The sequence below is a fragment of the Pseudorca crassidens genome, chromosome 11 (genome assembly GCF_039906515.1).
Source record: "Pseudorca crassidens isolate mPseCra1 chromosome 11, mPseCra1.hap1, whole genome shotgun sequence".
Lineage (NCBI taxonomy): Eukaryota > Metazoa > Chordata > Mammalia > Artiodactyla > Delphinidae > Pseudorca > Pseudorca crassidens.
This window is the reverse complement of record NC_090306.1, coordinates 561,658-580,417: the sequence shown is the minus strand read 5'-3', so window position 1 is coordinate 580,417 and position 18,760 is coordinate 561,658. Positions and strand designations below refer to the sequence as shown.

At 57.2% G+C, this 18,760-nt stretch overlaps 1 protein-coding gene across 27 annotated transcripts in view; it reads right to left on the bottom strand.

Annotated features, from left to right (window-relative positions):
* Positions 1 to 6,560: 6,560 nt before the first annotated feature.
* Positions 6,561 to 18,760, bottom strand: part of MICAL3 (microtubule associated monooxygenase, calponin and LIM domain containing 3) — a 178,404-nt gene continuing 166,204 nt past the window's right edge. For 18 of the 27 annotated variants that reach the window (XM_067755911.1, XM_067755917.1, XM_067755915.1 and 15 more), the window contains 5 exons: positions 17,169 to 17,234; positions 11,555 to 11,620; positions 9,455 to 9,554; positions 9,225 to 9,298; positions 6,561 to 9,151 (listed from right to left, as the gene is read on the bottom strand). In XM_067755911.1, the coding sequence (XP_067612012.1) occupies positions 8,967 to 9,151; positions 9,225 to 9,298; positions 9,455 to 9,554; positions 11,555 to 11,620; positions 17,169 to 17,234 (491 nt within the window). In that variant the 3' untranslated portion in view covers positions 6,561 to 8,966. The other 9 variants (XM_067755921.1, XM_067755924.1, XM_067755923.1 and 6 more) reach the window with 4 other exon arrangements.

Genomic DNA, 18,760 nt, shown 5'->3' with positions numbered 1-18,760 from the left:
ATCCGCCTGCCAGTGCAGGGAATACGGGTTCGAGCCCTAGTCCGGGAAGATCCCACATGCCGCGGTGCAGCTAAGCCCGTGCACCACAACTACTGAGCCTGCGTTCTAGAGCCCGCATGCCACAACTACTGAAGCCCGCGTGCCTAGAGCCTGTGCTCTGCAACAAGAGAAGCCACCGCAATGAGAAGCCCGTGCACCGCAACAAAGAGTAGCCTCCACTCCGCAACTAGAGAAAAGCCCGCGTGTAGCAACGAAGACCCAACACAGCCAAAAATAAATTAATTTAAAAAAAAAAACTATGTAATAAAGATCACATCATGGGAACTGGGAACCACGTGCCCCTGCAGAGGCCACTGAGGGAACAGTTTTTAAATCTAGGCAGTGTTATCTGTCTGTGTCCCAACTTGATTTCTTTATCAGAGCTGCATATCCAAGTGATAAAAGTATTAAACATCAAGTACTTTTAAATGGGGCTCCTGGCAGTCAAAACAAGAGAGAGAGAGTGAGGGACTGATTTCACAGCCCTGCAAGGAAAGGATGGAGCTGCCAATTTCCACTGCAAGAGTCCAACTTTGTCTCACACCTAACTTTAAGTGAAAGTTTTGGGTTTTGTGTGCAGCGCTGAAGGAAGTATGAACAGGGACAATCTAGAAAATCTGAACGAGAGCAGGTTCATCCCAACAGACACATGACTGGTGTGAAGGCACAACAGGGCCAGCCACCCATCAGGGGTCCCAGCTCATCACTCTCTCCCTGCAATGGCCAGGGACAGAACTCCTCACCTGGCCGCTGAGGCTGCCTGCATAAGCCATCAGCCCCTACCCCCCCGCACCCACACTCTAGAGCCGTAAGTTCATCTCTAGGACCACAAATGCGTTGCCAGTACCCTATGTGGACCAGCCAGGCCAAATCATGCTGCCTAAAAGCTGCTCCCAGGCTCTCACTGTGGTCTTGTCAGGAGGAGTTTAACTTCAAACCAATGCATCGAGCCAGTAATCCTTCCAGCCTCAGCACCACCCAACTCTCCTCTTACTCTCACAGCTTCTGACCGCTAAACTTGGGTGATGGATGACATGAGTCTCTGCCTTTTTACACAGACCTCTGACTGTGATTTCACTTTCCACATCACAGCCTCCTGGGCCGTGAAGGGCTGCTGTGGCTCCGGCAGCAACACCATGTTCCCCAGATGGCAGTCACAGTAGTCCTGCTGTGAACACTGTCCTGCCAACCTTTTTGTAGATGCGTGTCCTCACTCCTCTTCAGTCTCATACCTAGGAGTGGGGCTGCTGGGGCATAGTGCTGGGGAATGTTTAATTTTATCAGAAACTGTCGGTTTTCCAGAGTGGCTGTGCCGTTCCGCACTCCCGCCAGCCATGTCCAAGCATCCCGGCAGCTCCCACCTGCGCAGGGTCGAAGCTGCCCCTCCTCCCGTCAGGGCAGCTGCCTCCTAACCGCTCTCTCCCTGCCACCTTGGCTCCAGTATCTTCCCTCCTGCTGTAAAATGTCAGGTGTTAAAAAAAAAAAGTCAGGTGTTGTTACCCCACTCTTGAAAACCCTCTTGGGTTTCCTGGGGCCTTTTCAATAGCCCACGAAGTCCTCCGTGCTCTGCACCCTCTCTGCTCGAATCCTGCCACTGTCCCTGCACTTCCCTGGGCCTGGCTCCATTCTGTCCAGCACGTTTCACCTGAAATATGACGTAATTGTGTGTGTGTGTTGGAAGGTGTCCCCTCCCTGGAATGTCACTCTCTCGCCGCGGTACCCAGGGGCACTCAGCGTGGAATGAACGTGTGAACAGGAGGTGGGTGCCGCACTGAAGGCTGAGCAGGGTGCTGTAAGGGCAAGTGGCCAGCAGGACTGGGTCGTCTAAGAAGGTGACATCTAAACTAGCAGCTGAAAGCCAGAAAGGGACCAGATGTGGCGAGAGGGGAAGGGCATTCTGCACGCAGGGGATGTCGCTGTGCGGAGTGGGTGACACGGGAGGGCAGGAGGCTAGGTGAGCAGTGGGATCTCATCCTGAACACTGTGCCAGCCACTGCCCATTAGGCCAGGCGGGACCCACACCAGTAGGCCCCCCAAGGTCCCTTCTCCCCGATCCAGCCCCCAGTTCTAATTTGCAGCTTCTGCTATGCTGTGGACTTTATAATCCATCCATGTGTTAAAAATGAGAAAATAAATACATAGATAGACAAACAGAATGATGGTCTCGGCAATGAAAACAGAACACAAAACCCAGTGCGTTTTGTTTTTTTGTTTTGGCCGCACTGCACGGTACCTTATTTCCCCGACCAGGGATCGAACCCACGACCCCTACATTGGAAGCACTGAGTCAACCACTGGACCACCAGGGAAGTCCCGCAGTGTGGTTCTGACTGAGAGGTGTAGCCGGCTAAGCAGAGCCAGAGCCTGACTTCGGTTCTACTTTTTCCTGAGGTTTCTCACTGCTGCTTCTGGCTGCTGGCCGCTCCTACAGTGACCCCTATCATGGTGATGGGAACACTGGACAGCTACATGCAAAAGGATGAAACCACTGTCTTACCCCACACACAAATATCAACTCAAAATGGATTAAAGACTTGAATGTAAGACCTGAAACCAGAAAACTCCTAGAAGAAAACGTAGGCAGTAAGCTCTTTGACATCAATCTTTGCAATCATTTTTTTGGTTTCACACCAAAAGCAAAGGCAACAAAAGCAAAAATAAACAAGTGGGACTACATCAAATTTAAAAGGAAACCATTAACAAAATAAAAAGGCCATCTATGGAATGGGAGAAGATATTTGCAAATCATACATCTGATAAGGGATTAATATCCAAAATATATAAAAGGGACTTCCCTGGTGGTCCAGTGGTTAAGACTCCACACTTCCAATGGAGCCTGGGTTCCATCCCTGGTTGGGGAACTAAGATCCCACATGCTATGCGGAGCTGCCAATATATATATATATATATATATATATAAACTCACACCACTCAACAGCAAAAACAAGCAAAAAAATTGATTAGAAAAATGGGCAGAGGAACTTGGACATTTCTCCAAAGAAGACATACAAATGGCCAACAGGCACATGAAAAGAAGCTAAGTATCACTAATCATCAGGGAAATACAGATCAAAACCACAGTGAGATCACCCACACCTGCTAGAATGGCTATTATCAAAAAGTAAGAAATAACAAGTGTTGGTGGTGAGGGTGTGGACAAAAGGGAACCCTTGTGCACTGTTGGTGAGAATGTAAACTGGTGCAGCCACTATGGAGAACATTATGGGGGTTCCTCAAAAAATTAAAAATAGAACTACTATATGATCTAGTAATTCTGCTTCTGGGTATTTATCCAAAAAATGAAATCACTATCTTGAAGAGATACCTGCATCCTCCTGTTCACTGCAGTATATTATTCACCATAGCCAAGACATGGAAACAACCTAAGTGTCCATTAGCTGATGAATGGATAAAGAAGGTGTGAGCCACATGTGTGGTGTGTGTGTGTGTGTATCTATAAATGGAATACTGTTCAGCCACAAATAGGAGTTCCTGCTCTTTGCAAGAATGTGGATGGACCTTGAGGGCATTATGGCTTAGTGAAATAAGTCGGAGAAAAACAAATACTGTATGATCTCATATGTGGAATCTAAAAACAAAAACAAGACCTGGGGACTTCCCTGGTGGCGCAGTGCTTAAGAATCCACCTGCCAATGCAGGGGACACGGGTGTGAGCTCTGGTCCGGGAAGATCCCACATGCCGCGGAGCAGCTAAGCCTGTACATCACAACTACTGAGCCTGCGCTCTAGAGCCCACGAGCCACAACTACTGAGCCTGCATGCTGCAAGTACTGAGTCTGCCTGCCTAGAGCCCGTGCTCCACAACAAAGAGTAGCCCCCGCTCTGCAACTAGAAAAAGCCGCACGCAGCAACGAAGACCCAACACAGCCAAAAATAGAGAGAGAGAAAGGAAGAAAAACGGACACAGAGCAGATTCGTGGCTCCCAGAGACAGGGACAGGGAGTGGATGAAATGGGTGAAGGGGGTCGAAAGGTACAGACTTCCAGTTATAAAATAAATGTGTCCTGGGAATGAAATGTTCAGCATGGTGACTGTAGTTAACACTGCTGTGTCGTGTGTGTGCAAGTTGCTGAGAGACTAGATCTTAAAAGTTCTCACTGCAGGAAAAAACTATGTGAGGTGATGGATGTTAAGACCTACTGGCGATTGATCTGTAATGTGTACAAACACCAAGCCATGATGTGGGCAGCCGGGAGCCAGAGGTCTGCGTGTGGGAGGTGGTCCGGGCAGAGGGAGCTGGGCTCTAAAGGGGCAGGAAGGGGAAGAAGGGGGCACAGGGACGTGCCGCCGTCCTCCTCCTGAGCTGCCTGCACCGCGGGGCCTGTGTGGAGCTGGACCAGCCAGGGGCCCTGGAGCCTGCAGGGCTGAGGTCAGGGCTCCGAGGGGACTCCCACAGTCGCTGCTGCTTCGACGGGCACCTGTCCCCTCAAGCTGAGGAGGTGAGGCCTCTGACTTCCCCAAGACAAATCCCTTCGGGATGGGGGCTCTGGGCGGCAGCTAGGCTCACACTCCACCTCCCATAGCACCCCCGCCCCAGCCTTCTCTAGGGGTCAGGGTTCCACGGCCGCAGACGCCACTTCTTCCCTCCTGGCGCCCAGCTGGCTCGGGATTTGTGGGGTCCAGCCTTCCTCCATCCCGGCCACCCCATCCCGTCACCACAGGATGCAGACTGACAGCCAGTTCGCGAGGGCTGACATCTCACATCCCGAGGGCTGTGGGTCCCAGGCGTGCAGTGGGAATCGGGCCGCGGGGCCATGGGCCCTCCCCGCTCTAGACCAAGAGCCAGACCAGCAGAGGCCGGGAGAGCTCTTTCCAGCACCCAGGCCCCTCCAAGCTGCTCCTCTGTGCTCCCCGCCCACCCCACAGAACCCAGTGGGTCGAGGTGCATTCAGAGGGGCCAGTCTGGGAGGCCAGGGAGGCCCAGTAACTTGCTTGGAGGCTGCGGGAGGTTGGCTGACGTGTAGGGAGGGCCACCCCAGCCCTGGAGAAAGGTCTGGCCCTGGGCGGGGGTGGACCAGCTCCCAACCTTCAAGGCGCTTTCCCACCAAGACAGAGCCGAGGCTCTGGACCTCGAAGGACAGGCAGAGAGGTGAGTACCGCCCGGGGCCCCCAGTCCCCACGCCCTCCGCCCCTGGGCCACCCCCTCTCTGCCCCCACGCGCTCCGTCCCGCTGCTCCCTCTGCCCGAGGCAGACGCGGGTGCGGGCCGAGGCGCCTCCCCGGCTCGCGCTGCCCTGGACACGCTGCAGGCGGCGGAAGCGGGTTGTTGAGTGGCTTAGTGACTGGAAACCCCGAGAGGTCCGAGACCCTCAGCCAGCAGGGGCAGCGTGTGTGCACGTGTGCACCCCGGGCACTCTCTCCACGTCTGTCCTGGAATCAGGGGCCTTCTCCACTGCCCCACTGAAGTCCACGCTGCAAGGCCACCTCAGAGAGGGGACATGGGCGTGGGGCTGCCACAAAACGCTCCCCGCCAAGCCCGGCAGCCCCGGCCCCTGGGCACCGCACTGGAGGTCTCTGTGCGCTGTGGGCGCTGGCCCACCCGAGGATGCTTCCTCCCTCCCCGCCGAGCCGCACTCGGGGAGTCTTCTGGGCAATACAACAGCCGGTTCTGTCCTTCCCATTTCCCACTCTGGGACCGTGGGGATCAGGGTTCAGGAGGGGTTTTGGAGCCACGGACATGGGTTCTTGGTCGAGTGGTGGCAGCTGTGGGGCAGCCTTCCCTCAGTTGTCTGCCTGAAGCCACCATCACCTCCTACCACGTGGGTGCCTGTGAACCACAGCCAAACCCTGCCTGTCTCCATCTCTGATCAAGGGGCCCCTCTGAGAAACAAAAGGGGGTCAGCACAGATGGTACCAGCCCCACTGCCCCCACCAGGCACAGTCCCTGACCCAGACTTCCTTTGAGGAATCGAGGGCCACGCTGCTTCTGTTTTTCTACCCGATGCGCACGTGGTGCCGGAGGCTCTGGGAATCAGCTGGCCCGGCACTGACCCCGCCCGCTGCCGCCCCAGAGGGAAGCCCTGTGCCTTTGGGATTAGCTCCACGGTGACAGAGGCCAGCCACACGCCCCGCGGCCAGCGCACGAGGAGGGCACTGGGGCCGCAACATCAGGGATCCCAAGACCCTGTGCTCTGAATGTACTTGGGGAGGTGGATACATCTCATCGACTTAGGCCTGCAGGCTGCAGAGCCCACAGCACCGGGCTGCCAGGGCCTCGGGGTCACCCTGACGAGGAGACACTTCACGGAACGCGCATCTCTCCGGGAGGGTCCTGGCGCCGCTTTGGAGGGTGGCCTCGTACACCCTGGGTGTTACACACACTTTCTCAACGGGTGTCAGCAGGTGGCCAGAGCAGGACAACATGGACAAAAATAAAGTCGGCTGAGAAAGCACAAAGGTTGTATTCCTCAAACCCATACACACACTGACAGGTGCCGCCATGTATGGACACCAACCCACCAAAGAGCGTGCCCTGGCTCATGCCAAGAATACCCTCTGTACTTGTTTTAAAAACTTTTATTGCGCATAAAATGGCCCATTCCCCTTTGTAGATCAGTTGTTACCACCTTTAAACTTTTCTTTAAACTCTCTCCACTTTCTGCCCCACTGAAAAAATTCTGCTCTTTGAAAAGATAGCGGATAGTCTATCACTGCTGGTCAGAGCAGCTGGAGGACAGCTCCCGGGGCAAAGGCCACAAGACGCCATCTGAGCAGGACTGGACCCCCAGGTGGAGCCGCTGGTGGCCTCGGACTGAGGCGAGGTGCGCTGCCGCCCTGGCCCTGCTGGAGCTGAACCTGGCTCTCCCTGCACAGGCCTCGGGCTTGGGCCTGCTCATGCCGTGGCATTTCAGAGAGATTTCCTGCTGCCCTGCCTTCAAGGGACTTGACAGGAGCTGAGTGCATTTCCAGAGCTGGGAAACACTGCATGCAGCCCGTCAGCAGGGCACTACAACAACCTGCAAACTAGTGGTTATAAAACGGGAGCTTTCAGAAAAAGTGCTCTACTAGAACCTGAAGTCGCAGCCCTGCGGGAGGGAGTGGGGAGCATTTCCAAGCTTCTCTGCAGCCTCCAGGCCGTCCTCGTTCCTGCAGGCACGGTGTGCTTCCGCAGCGGCGGGTGTCATGTCCCTCCTGGCCACTCTGTAAACTTGTCCTCGTCCTGGGTGGGCAGAAGCTCGAGGGACGGGCCTGGCAGTTGCGGTGCACAGGGGCGGTGGGTAGGAAGGGTAGGCAAAGGCCACACAGGCGATGAATCCTGTCCCAAGCCCAATTGTATTGGAAGGCTGGGATTTGAGGATGGATCTAGAACACCCTCCGCTCCCCCTTCTAAGAAACGAGAATAGAAACGGAGGCTCTACCTCATCAAGCAAGAGGTGAAGGTCAGAGCCGCGAGGGCTGGAGCAGCGCGTGCCCTGGATTCCAGACGGCAGCTTTGGGACAGACTGAAGAAAAAGACAGTTCTTTGCTCCTTTGCAGTGAGAATGACTCTGTTCAAGTTGAGGCACGATGTGGTTCCCCAGGGACGTCCCAAGGTCGGTGTGGACGCCCCCTGTCCTGCCCTGAGGCCTCTCTTCCCTGCACGCAGTCCCGCTCCACCAGGAGTCGGCTGGAGGGCCTCGGGACTGGCCTGGCGCTGCCCTCGCTCCTCTGTGGACGAGCACGGCCCCTGCAGAGTCTAACAGTGGCTCTGCAGGCTGGACACTGCCGGCCTCTGGCTGAGCCACGGCACGAGCTGGCTCCACGGTGCTTCCTGTCCAGTGCCTCCCCACGAAGAGGTGCTGGGCTGGAGCTGGGCCGGAGCTCATGTGTCTGTGTGGGGGACCCCAACTGGAGTCCCCCAGTGTGCCGTCACTGCAGCTCCAGCTGGCTGGATCTGGGCCTCGCTGAGCAGGGTCCCACGCGCTGGTGCAGCCGGCCTAAAACTTTCTTCAATAAACGTGCTGTGGCAGGTGAGATCTCGGCACCAAAACGGAGGAAAAATGGGTTCTGCAGAGCCAGGATTCCAACAGGGAGGCCAAGAGGCATCTGTGCCTCATGGCGTGCCCTCCAGCAGCTCAAACGCGTACTTGACAAGCGAGTGGTGTAGACACGGACGCCCGGGGCCGGGCACAGGAGGACGGGCGCTGCACGCCGGGCCCACACGGGGGTCTTGCTGACCTGAGGGTTCAGGTCAGCCCCACGATGAAAGAGTAATGAATGGAGTGACAGCGCCGTCAGCTGGGACCCACCTCCACACCCCTACCCAGGTGCCAAGCAATCAGTGTCCTGGTAAAGATATAAAAGTGAAGTTGCTTCTTTTCAAGTATTAAAAAAATAAGTTAATTGACAAAGAGGCCACGCCTCCCAGGCTGTCAGCTTCGTTCGGGGCAAACCCAGGAACGAGGCGAGGCCTCCCGACCGCCACGAGGAGCCCGTGACAAGGCCGCAGGCCTGTGGCGGGGCCAGAAGAGGGTCTCTGCCCGACCCTGAAGTCAGTATCTTCCAGTGTTGTGAATTAAAAGCAAATGCAGCAGCCTCAGGCCTCAGGCCACAGCCAGGAGAGGCCTGGAGTGTGGCACTGGGCCGCGGGGCGGGCCTCCTCAGCCCTGGATGAAGTCTGCGCTGGCCCCCTGGGCCTGGGGATTGGGGCGGAGCCGCGTCCCTCCGACCAGGCGTCCCCCCAGGATCCGCGTTCCCCGTCTCTGAAGCAGGAGGGCAGGGAGGCCTCTTCGAGGAGGCTGCGCTACTGGACCACCGTCTTCACTGGGGCTCCCACAGCTCAGCGCTTGACTGCTTCTCAGAGCCACGAGGAGGTCTGAGTGCAAACTCCCAGGAGGCAGCAGGCCCACTCCGACCTCGGATCTGGGTGGTCTGGGAGCAGCCAGCCCGGGTCGGACGGTGCACAGACCAGCCAGGGCCGGGCGGCGCTCAGGACCAGTTCAGGCTGAAGCCCTTGGACAGCATGGCGGCCTCCAGGTCCTTGTCCTCCTCCTTCTCCCGGAGCCGCTGCTCCTCCAGCAGGGCCACCAGAGCGTCTCTCTGCTCCACCACCTCCAGCATCTCGTTCAGGATCCTCTTCTCCTCCGACAGCTCCTCCTCTGTCTTCAGGTGATCTGGGCAGAACCAAACACGTGAGTCCCCAGCGCCAGAGGCAGCGGCCCGCACTTGCCTCCCCACCCCTCCTACCTTCCATGGCCATCCGCTCGCGGAGCTCCTGCTGCAGCCGGCTCTGCCGGTCCTCCAGCTCCAGCTCCCGGGCGCTGGGGTTTCCGGGGATTTGGGGGGAAAACGAGCCAGTGACTGGTGAGGGGTGGCACAGTTCCGCACCCCCTAAACTGGGAGGGGGCTGCGCTCCTGCTGCGACGGGCCCTGCGCCCACGTCCCACCTTGGCTCCCCCAGACCCGAGGCCACTCACAAGATCATGAGCTCCGACTCATAGCGCACCACGGCGTTCTTCTCCTGCACCAGCTTGAACCACTCCTGCATCAGCTTGGGGTCGTCCTTTTTGCCCATGCCTGCCGAGAGAGGGCGTGTCGGGCAGGCCGTGCCGCTGTCCCCAGCCCGGACGCGGCAACGGGGCAAGTGTGCAGAGAGCCCAGCAGGGCGCTGCCTGACGCTCCTGGGCCAGGCCCAGTCTGCCTTCGGGCACGAGGACGCCCACCCCCAAGGGTCCCCAGCCTGCACCTTCCTCTGTCCCTCCGGCCGGCCTCACGCCCCAGCCACTGGAGGCAGCTCGCCTGGACCTCTCCTGCTCGGCCGCTTGCTTTCTCTTGGCATGTTTTCGGTGCTCTGCCCTCCTTTTTTCTCTTTTTCATTCATCTAGCACGTATTTGGTACTTGCTAGGTACTAGGTCTGCTCTGAGGCCAGTCTAATGAAGAGGCAAATGGAGATTAAAAGGGTACTCGGCCCTCCTTTCCGGGGACACTCACTACGGCACCTCCACAGGGTCACTGCCCCGAGGCCTCCTCGTTTCCCATACCCTGACCAGGGAGGTGCCTCTCAACTTGTGGCTTCCTGACAGATGCTGCCGCGACCCCTGCATGGCAGACGCAGTACGTCCCTGGGAGGTGTGGGGACTCTCACCAGGGCAGGGAGACCGCAGGCTCCCCCCAACCCCCTGCTCTGATCCAAGCCCAGCAGCAGCTTCTGGGGCTGGTGCCACCCACACTCGGCTGCCTGCACCCTACTCAGCTGACACCCGTCTCCACCAGGAGCGGCCTGACCCCCTCGGGCTCAGCCGCAGCAGGAGGGAAGGAGACCTTTCCAAGGAGCCACACCCCCCGGAGGGGACACAAGGAAGCCCACGGCCGTAGTGGGTCCTGTCCAGACGCAGAAGCCAGACTGCGGTGGCTCTTCGCTGTTTGCAGATTACAAGCCACTCGACAGTCTCAGGAAACTTGGGGACTCTCTTCCTGGAAAACTGCACATGAATACATCCAATATCTCTGCCAAGGACTCCAGGTGTTCATGGGCCCCACGAGTCCACCCACGGCTGGGCTAAGAGGCCGGGACGGGGAGGTCTCTCCAAGTGCCTCTGCTTTATGGGTCACTGGTCAGAAGTCCTCTCCCAGTAAAACCAAGCCCAGGAACACACGGGGTGGCTCTCAGGGACCCCGACCTCCCACCACACGCGAGGGCAGGGGCCGCGTCTGCACTGCGCTGTCCTGGGTCCTGGGTCCTGGCCCAGCACGCGGAGTGCGTGCTGGGCACCGGGGCCAGAGCACTCCCGACCGCCCGGTAGCCCCCATCCAGCTCCGCGCGTTCCTTCCTGAGCGGCTCTACACAGGGCACCCGCGGGGCATATGGGGAGCACGGGGCCCGGGGCAGGTAAGCTCTCTGGGCGCCAGGATGCCTCCTGAAGCGCTCGAGCCAGCTCCGGAGGGACGGCCGAGGTGGACGCAGCTGGTGGTGGTCAGCGGTGAGCGAGCGCCGGGGAGAGCAGAGGAAGGTTAGCGGGTTAGCCGTGGTCACACTCCCCGGCCCCACCCGCATGCCTTGTCAACGACAATCACCACCACAAGGGACTGCAAACCAGACAAACTTAAAACACACACACTCAGCAAGACACAGGGCAGAGAAGTCTGCTTTTAGTGGTTTGGAAGGAACTGGGGCATCTGTGCAGAACAGTCTTTGTAAGGACAGTATTCCTCGACGTCACCAGCACAAATCACTGCCACACGGGGCAGGGCTCCTCACCCGCGTCCCGGTCCCTCTATCTGCGGGACTGGAGGCTGAAAGGCCCGACCACGAGTGGTGGCCCGGAACCGTGGATGCCTGCAGCCTGAGGCCCCCAGACCTGGACCTGCTCCCTGCCTGCACCCGCCCCCCAGCCCCCTGAGACAGTCGAAGGGATACTGTACCTTGTAAGGGACTGCCACATACTCAGGGGGTTTGTAACAGGGCTACCAGGTACCAGAAGAAGAAGGAGAAAGAGCTGGGTTTCGGGTCCCTGTTTGACTAGTGTTGCTACGGCCCCCCGAGAGGCGGTGGGGAGAAGGTTGGGGTTTACTTTACCTTCCTGGACACAGCAAGGGCAGAAGGAGAGAGGTCTACGTCGTGGAGTCCCGCCACTGGGCTCAACTTCAAAAAGGGCCAAACAAGGAGGACGAGGCGAGACGGACAGAGAGGAGGGGGAGGTGGAAGTGGAGGGGGAGGGAGAGGAGAAGTGAGAACAAGCAGAGGACAGAAAGCAAACGAAGTGAGAAAGGAACAACAGGAGGAAAAGAAAAAATACAAGAAATGGAAAAGCAGAAGCGAGGGAAACACGTCTACAAATGAATTCAGTCCTGTATCCAGCACAGAGACTGAGCGGGAACAGCCCCGGGCCTGGGGAGGGCGGGCTCCCTCCTCCTGTGGTCCTGCCGGGAGGGCGGGAGAGCTGGGGATGACAATCTGGGGGCCTTTTGGGTTTGGGGATCCCTCCGTGAAAACATCCAAAGTGCCAGCAGGCCTGCCCGCTGCCGTGGAACAGCCAGGCCTGAGTGAGAGTTCTCAGATGTTACCACGTGGGTGAATCTAAGGGCTGGGAGGCTCTCTGGGCACTGAACCCAGAGAGGAGCTCCCTGCCATGGAGGCAGCGCCCAGTCTTTGATGGGCCTCCAGGGCCGACACCTGTGATGCTCTGATTCTGAGCCAGGGCTCGTTGGTCCAGCGCGTCCTCACGGAGGCGGTCCCCACTGCCCAAATCTCTGTCCCCGCACAGCCAGGGAGAGCCGATCGCCCCTATTCCTCTGCCCCTTCCCTCTCCGCAGAGGGTCGACGCCACAGCTGGGGACGCTGTCACACTGCGGACTGCACGACAGGACACGCCAAAAACTCACAGAAACAAAGCTGGGAAGTCGTGCAGAGGACATCTCTAGACTCGGGGCCTGGGGCTCTCAGGAGCAGGGACCGTCAGCAAGGGACCATCACAGAACCACAGGGCACACGCAGGAGCCATGGCCCCACGTGGTAGGCAGGGCCTGGACCATTAGAAACAAGCCTGTTTAGGTGAACACAAGGGCCAAGCAGCCACGTGTTGGTTGAGAGGCCCTTTACTTTGCAACGGGGTGAGTGCAACTGCCATGTTTTCTCTTTCTTTTAAGCTCTTCTCTGTGTTCTCCACAGGGCTTTGTGCATGAATCTGATATTGGGTGAAAATTCACGACTAAGGCCAGAGGCTGTGTGTGTGGTGGGTGTGCAGAGGCTGTGTGTGTGTGGTAGGTGTGCAGAGGCTGTGTGGGGTGGGAGTGCAGAGGCTGTGTGTGTGGTGGGTTTTCAGAGGCTGTGTGGGGGGTGGGTGTGCAGAGGCTATGTGTGTGGTGGGTGTGCAGAGGCCGTGTGTGTGGTGGCTGTGCAGAGGCTGTGTGCGTGGGGTGGGTGTGCAGATGCTGTGTGTGCTGAGACTGTGTGTGTATGGGTGTGCAGAGGCTGTATGTGTGTGCTGAGGCTGTGTGTGTGTGGTGGGTGTGCAGAGGCTGTGTGTGAGGTGGGTGTGCAGAGGCTGTGTGTGAGGTGGGTGTGGACGCTGTATGTGTGTGCAGAGGCTGTGTGTGGTGGGTGTGCAGAGGCTGTGTGTAGTGGGTGTGCAGAGGCTGTGTGTAGTGGGTGTGCAGAGGCTGTGTGTGTGGTGGGTGTGCAGACGCTGTGTGTGTGTGGTGGGTGTGCAGAGGCTGTGTGAGGTGGGTGTGCAGAGGCTGTGTGTGTGTGGGTGTGCAGAGGCTGTGTGTGTGTGGTAGGTGTGCAGAGGCTGTGTGGGGTGGGAGTGCAGTGGATGTGTGTGTGGTGGGTTTTCAGTGGCTGTGTGGGGGGTGGGTGTGCAGAGGCTATGTGTGTGGTGGGTGTGCAGAGGCTGTGTGTGTGGTGGCTGTGCAGAGGCTGTGTGCGTGGGGTGGGTATGCAGATGCTGTGTGTGCTGAGGCTGTGTGTGTATGGGTGTGCAGAGGCTGTATGTGTGTGCTGAGGCTGTGTGTGTGTGGCGGGTGTGCAGAGGCTGTGTGTGGGGTGGGTGTGCAGAAGCTGTGTGTGTGGGGTGGGTGTGCAGAGGCTGTGTGTGAGGTGGGTGTGCAGAGGCTGTGAGTGGTGGGTGTGCAGAGGTTGTGTGTGTGGTGGGTGTGCAGAGGCTGTGTGTGTGGTGGGTGTGGACGCTGTGTATGTGTGCAGAGGCTGTGTGTGGTGGGTGTGCAGAGGCTGTGTGTAGTGGGTGTGCAGAGGCTGTGTGTAGTGGGTGTGCAGAGGCTGTGTGTGTGGTGGCTGTGCAGAGGCTATGTGCGTGGGGTGGGTGTGCAGATGCTGTGTGAGGTGGGTGTGCAGTGGATGTGGGGGGGTGGGTGTGCAGAGGCTGTGTGTGGTGGGTGTGCAGAGGCTCTGTGTGTGGTGGGTGTGCAGAGGCTGTGTGTGAGGTGGGTGTGCAGAGGCTGTGTGTGAGGTGGGTGTGCAGTGGATGTGTGTGGGGGTGTGCAGAGGCTGTGTGTGGGGGGTGGGTGTGCAGAGGCTGTGTGTGTGGTGGGTATGCAGAGGCTGTGTGTGGGGTGGGTGTGCAGAGGCTGTGTGTGTGGGGTGGGTGTGCAGAGGCTGTGTGTGAGGTGGGTGTGCAGAGGCTGTGTGTGTGTGTGTGCAGAGGCTGTGTGTGGTGGGTGTGCAGAGGCTGTGTGTGTGGTGGCTGTGCAGAGGCTATGTGCGTGGGGTGGGTGTGCAGATGCTGTGTGAGGTGGGTGTGCAGTGGATGTGGGGGGGTGGGTGTGCAGAGGCTGTGTGTGGTGGGTGTGCAGAGGCTCTGTGTGTGGTGGGTGTGCAGAGGCTGTGTGTGTGGTGGGTGTGCAGAGGCTGTGTGTGTGGTGGGTGTGCAGAGGCTGTGTGAGGTGGGTGTGCAGTGGATGTGGGGGGGTGGGTGTGCAGAGGCTGTGTGTGTGGTGGCTGTGCAGAGGCTATGTGCGTGGGGTGGGTGTGCAGATGCTGTGTGAGGTGGGTGTGCAGTGGATGTGGGGGGGTGGGTGTGCAGAGGCTGTGTGTGGTGGGTGTGCAGAGGCTCTGTGTGTGGTGGGTGTGCAGAGGCTGTGTGTGAGGTGGGTGTGCAGAGGCTGTGTGTGTGGGGTGGGTGTGCAGAGGCTGTGTGTGTGGTGGGTTTTCAGAGGCTGTGTGTGTGGTGGGTGTGCAGAGGCTGTGTGTGTTTGTGCGTGTGTGGTACGTGTGCAGCAATCACGTCCAGAGTTCCGAGTGGCATGACCAGCTGGTCACTGGGGCAGGCGCGAGCCCTCCTTTCTTACAAACACCCCCAACTTATAACTCATCTACATCCAACCTTCTCTGTCTAAAGGCTGGTGCTCAGGACACCTGGATATGCCCACAAACTACAGGGTCCCCACCTCTGACGCTTCCTGGGATAGATGTTAAATGCGAACAGGCTGCAGTGAAAGTGGAACAGCATCCCTGCCTGTTAGCAAGGGACAGGGACATGACACACAGCCACACGCATCCGAAACAAGGAGGCACGTGCCGGCAGCATAGGTAAGAATGTGCTTCCCCTTCTAGACATCACAAAACGCAGCATTCAGCCCCTTTTATGCAGACCACATTCTCAGACGCCCTTCCAGCACAGAATACGGCATGAGATCGCAGAACAGGACTCAGGACAGAAATTAGGCGAGCAGCACCCTCGTGACAACAGGCAGAGCAGATGTGAAACGGCCAGAGGCCATGAAGGGCAGGTTGTGACTCTCTTCCTTAGTCTTCCTGCATGCTCTGCTATTTCCATAATGTATACTTTATAATCAGAAAAAACACCCAATAAATACTGTTTTATAAAGAAGAAACTGAAGGAAAAAAACAGCCAAACAAGGGGAGTTCCACCCCAGACCTGAACCTGAAACGAGCGTGCAAGGGAGACACAGAGACGCTGGTTTGGAGCTAGTCTCTTGCCTCATTTGGAGACATGAGAGACACAGGTTTGGTTCACCAGCTGTAAGGGCAGAGAGGTCGTCACACTCATGGCAAATAGAAGTCGTTGACATTAGTTACTGTATAACATTGGGGAGATGGGTTCCTGTCCATGTGCATCACTCACTCTGACCCCAGCTGCCACCCAGAGTACCCAGAGCCCGCGTGCCAGGTGCGGCCTTGCAGGGTGGCCGTCAGCACCCACCCTCCCCAACTTCGGGTCAAGCAACACGTGTCACTGAACTTGAAAAGCTGCAGATTATCATCGTGCAGCCAGGCACATCTCATGGATTCCAGAGGGACGCGTGACGTGAGCGTGGCAGTGCGTCAGAATTCAAACCACGGGCACCTGTGTGGCCTCCTCTGGCCCCTGCACTGGCCCCGGGGGCTGCCCAGCCAGACAGGCACGGCAGCTCTGCCGTCAAAGGAGGGACCGGAGGCTCAGAGGGTCTGAGGTGTGCAGCCCGACTAAGACCCACCCTCACTCTCCCGTTCCCAGCACAGAGGGCCCTTCCTAGAGGACCGACATAGGCTCCAGGCAAACCCAACAAAAGGACACAGCTTGGAGGACAGGGGTCACACACAGAGCCCACTCGGGTGCCAGACCTGGAAGGGCCACCAAGCCGCCTGCGCCCCGCCTAACGGAGAGGCCCAGAGAAGGCGAGTGGCTGGGCTGGGGACACGGTGAAGCGGGCCTGAAGCCAGGTTTCGTCTCCCTAAGTCGGGTGCTCTCCAGCGACTGCCTTGCTTCTCTGGTGGCCCGGGGCCGGTCCAGGACCCTGCAGGCTGTGGAAGAGTGGGCAGCCACGACCAGTCCTGCGGCAACCTCCCTCCACTTGTTCTTTCTATATATTTCCATCTCCCCTGCTTCCTCATAAAGGCTTTGCCTGCAGCACTGCATCTTCCCTCCCACCCAATCACCCCACTACAGGGAACGTCAGGGTAGCTGGAGACAGAGTGGCTGGTTTGCAAGCCGTAGGGCGGCATGCAGCATCTGACAGGGCGGAAGGCTCTGCCCGGCAGGCCCGGCAGACAGACAGACAGCTGGGGAGATACCTTGTTAGAAAAACTCAGTATGGAAAAAACCTCTAGACTGGGGGAAAACAAAGGGAAAAAAAATGCATGTGAAAACTGAGCTCCAACACACACACACACACACACACACGTACACACACAGGCTGGGACACGCACACACACAGGAATGCTGGGGAATCTCAAGGATTTAAAGTTCCTAAAGCAAAACCAGAGCCAGGCTAATGCTCAAACCGAACAGATCAGCCAAAAATCTGCCAGCATCAACTAAGGGGGGCAAACAGCACAGGCAGGCTCGGAAGGGGGAGTGGGCAGGTGGGACGTGCTTCCCTGCCTTCCCACCACAACTCACAGCAACAATGAAAGCCCCTCCCCAGTCCTTTACACTACGTTTCTAAACCACTCATGTTCTTTCAATTTCCCCTTGAGACATACAAATCACGAGGTGAGGTCTTGGAAAACTAGAAATCAGGTGTATGTATTTCAATTAATTTTTTTTTTTGGTCACACCATGCTGCATGGGGGATCTTAGCTCCCCGACCAGGGATCAAACCCACGCCCCCTGCATTGGAAGCACAGAGTCTTAAACAATGGACCGCCAGGGAAGTCCCCAGGTGTATATATTTCTAATTTAAAGTTCTCCAGAAGAGATGTTTTTATCTGAAGTTGTCCAGTTGCCTACCTTGGTCTAGTGCAGCAAGACTGGTGGCTGGGCAGGGAGGACGCTGCCTCTGTCCTTTAATGGGTCCTTTGAAATCACAAGATTCAGCTTTGTGAAAAGGGATCTTTATACTCTGTGGCTCAGAAAGAGGCTTTTAACAGCTTTGGTGACTTTAACGGTTAGCTGAGAGCCACCGTAAGACCCCACGGAAGCACGTCTGTGTGGTGGGCAGAGGCCGGGCGGGGATCTGGAGGCTGGCCTCCTCTTACCCACGCAGGAAGGAAGGTTGGTGCTGGGTTTCCCTGTGGCTCTTTGGGGATACAACAGTAGAGAAGCAATCAGATTCTACACTTCGGGCTCCAAATTTCAAAAGGGTAAAATTTCCCCAAATAACGAGATTACCAAGCATTCTAAGAAGGAAACAGCAGCAGGAACTGAAAAGGGGGCTGATTCTGGCATCTGTTCTCCTCCCAGACCCTATGGGAGGGCAGCAGCCTCTGCGTGCTGAGCAGAGCCCACCGAGGCTGGACTTTACACAGAAATCACAGAGAACTGACAGAGCAGGAAGTGAATCAGGCAGCAGGGGTCATAAGGTGTTTAATGCAGGCGTTCACAATTCAGAGATACACTGAGTTCCTTTTTCTATTTATTTCATTTTCCCCTGGAATTTGTGGGAATTCTAAACCCAGAAGGCTAGAAGCTGAAGTCCAGGGACACAGAAGTGGAAACAGCAACATCTTATCACTCAAGCCAACAGGAGCAAAGAAAACAAAACTAGCCACACGAGGTAATCAGTGTGGCAACAGTACTCGAGCTGGGAGGGAAGGGCGAACGTAATTTCAAAGAAACGGGTTCGATACTTCTTCCCAGTAGATTCTGAATTAAACGAAAGAATACTTGTCACATTCGTTTGGAATCGACAGGGGTGTCGGGAAGCGGCGGGAAGGGAGCCCAGGACGTTAGTCAGGGGTGGGGTCTGTTAGTCGGGGTGTAAGCATCAGCCCTTCTACAGCAGCAACGGCCACGAGGTGGCAGCACCTGACACCAGAAGCTTGGGGCCCTGGAGGGCCATGCAGACGGGCGAACCCGTGGACATGGGGTGAGAAAGCAGAGCAGAGGCCAGTGACAGCCCACCCCCAAGGAGGCCGGGAGGCTGGGAGCCTCCTTACTGGTGGAGCCTCTCTAAGACCAGAGCTCTGTCTTGAGTCGCAATCAGAATCATGCTTTGGTTTTTAAATGAATGGGCCAAGAAGTGACTCTCAAAAGGATGGGATTACAGTAAAATATGAGAGACAGTGACCTTTGTCCCCTCGTCTGTCTCAAGAGCACTTTCAGGCATGGAGCCTGCACGGGGAGATGAAGAGGTGACACCGCCTGACCCAGGACTCCGGACTCCAAGGAGGCACTGGGCCCCAGGAGCCTCGGCTCCTGATACGAGGGCAGCCTTCCAGGCGGAAAGGTGCCCAAGGTCTAGAGGTGAGACTCAGGCCTTGGCTGTTTCTCTGATCCGACACAAATGGTGAGCTTTGTATGCAAGACGGCAAACACACTGAGTTTCTTTGAGATGGAGGTTCCACTTTAGAAGGCATGAGAACGGCCTGGAAGGTTTGTTA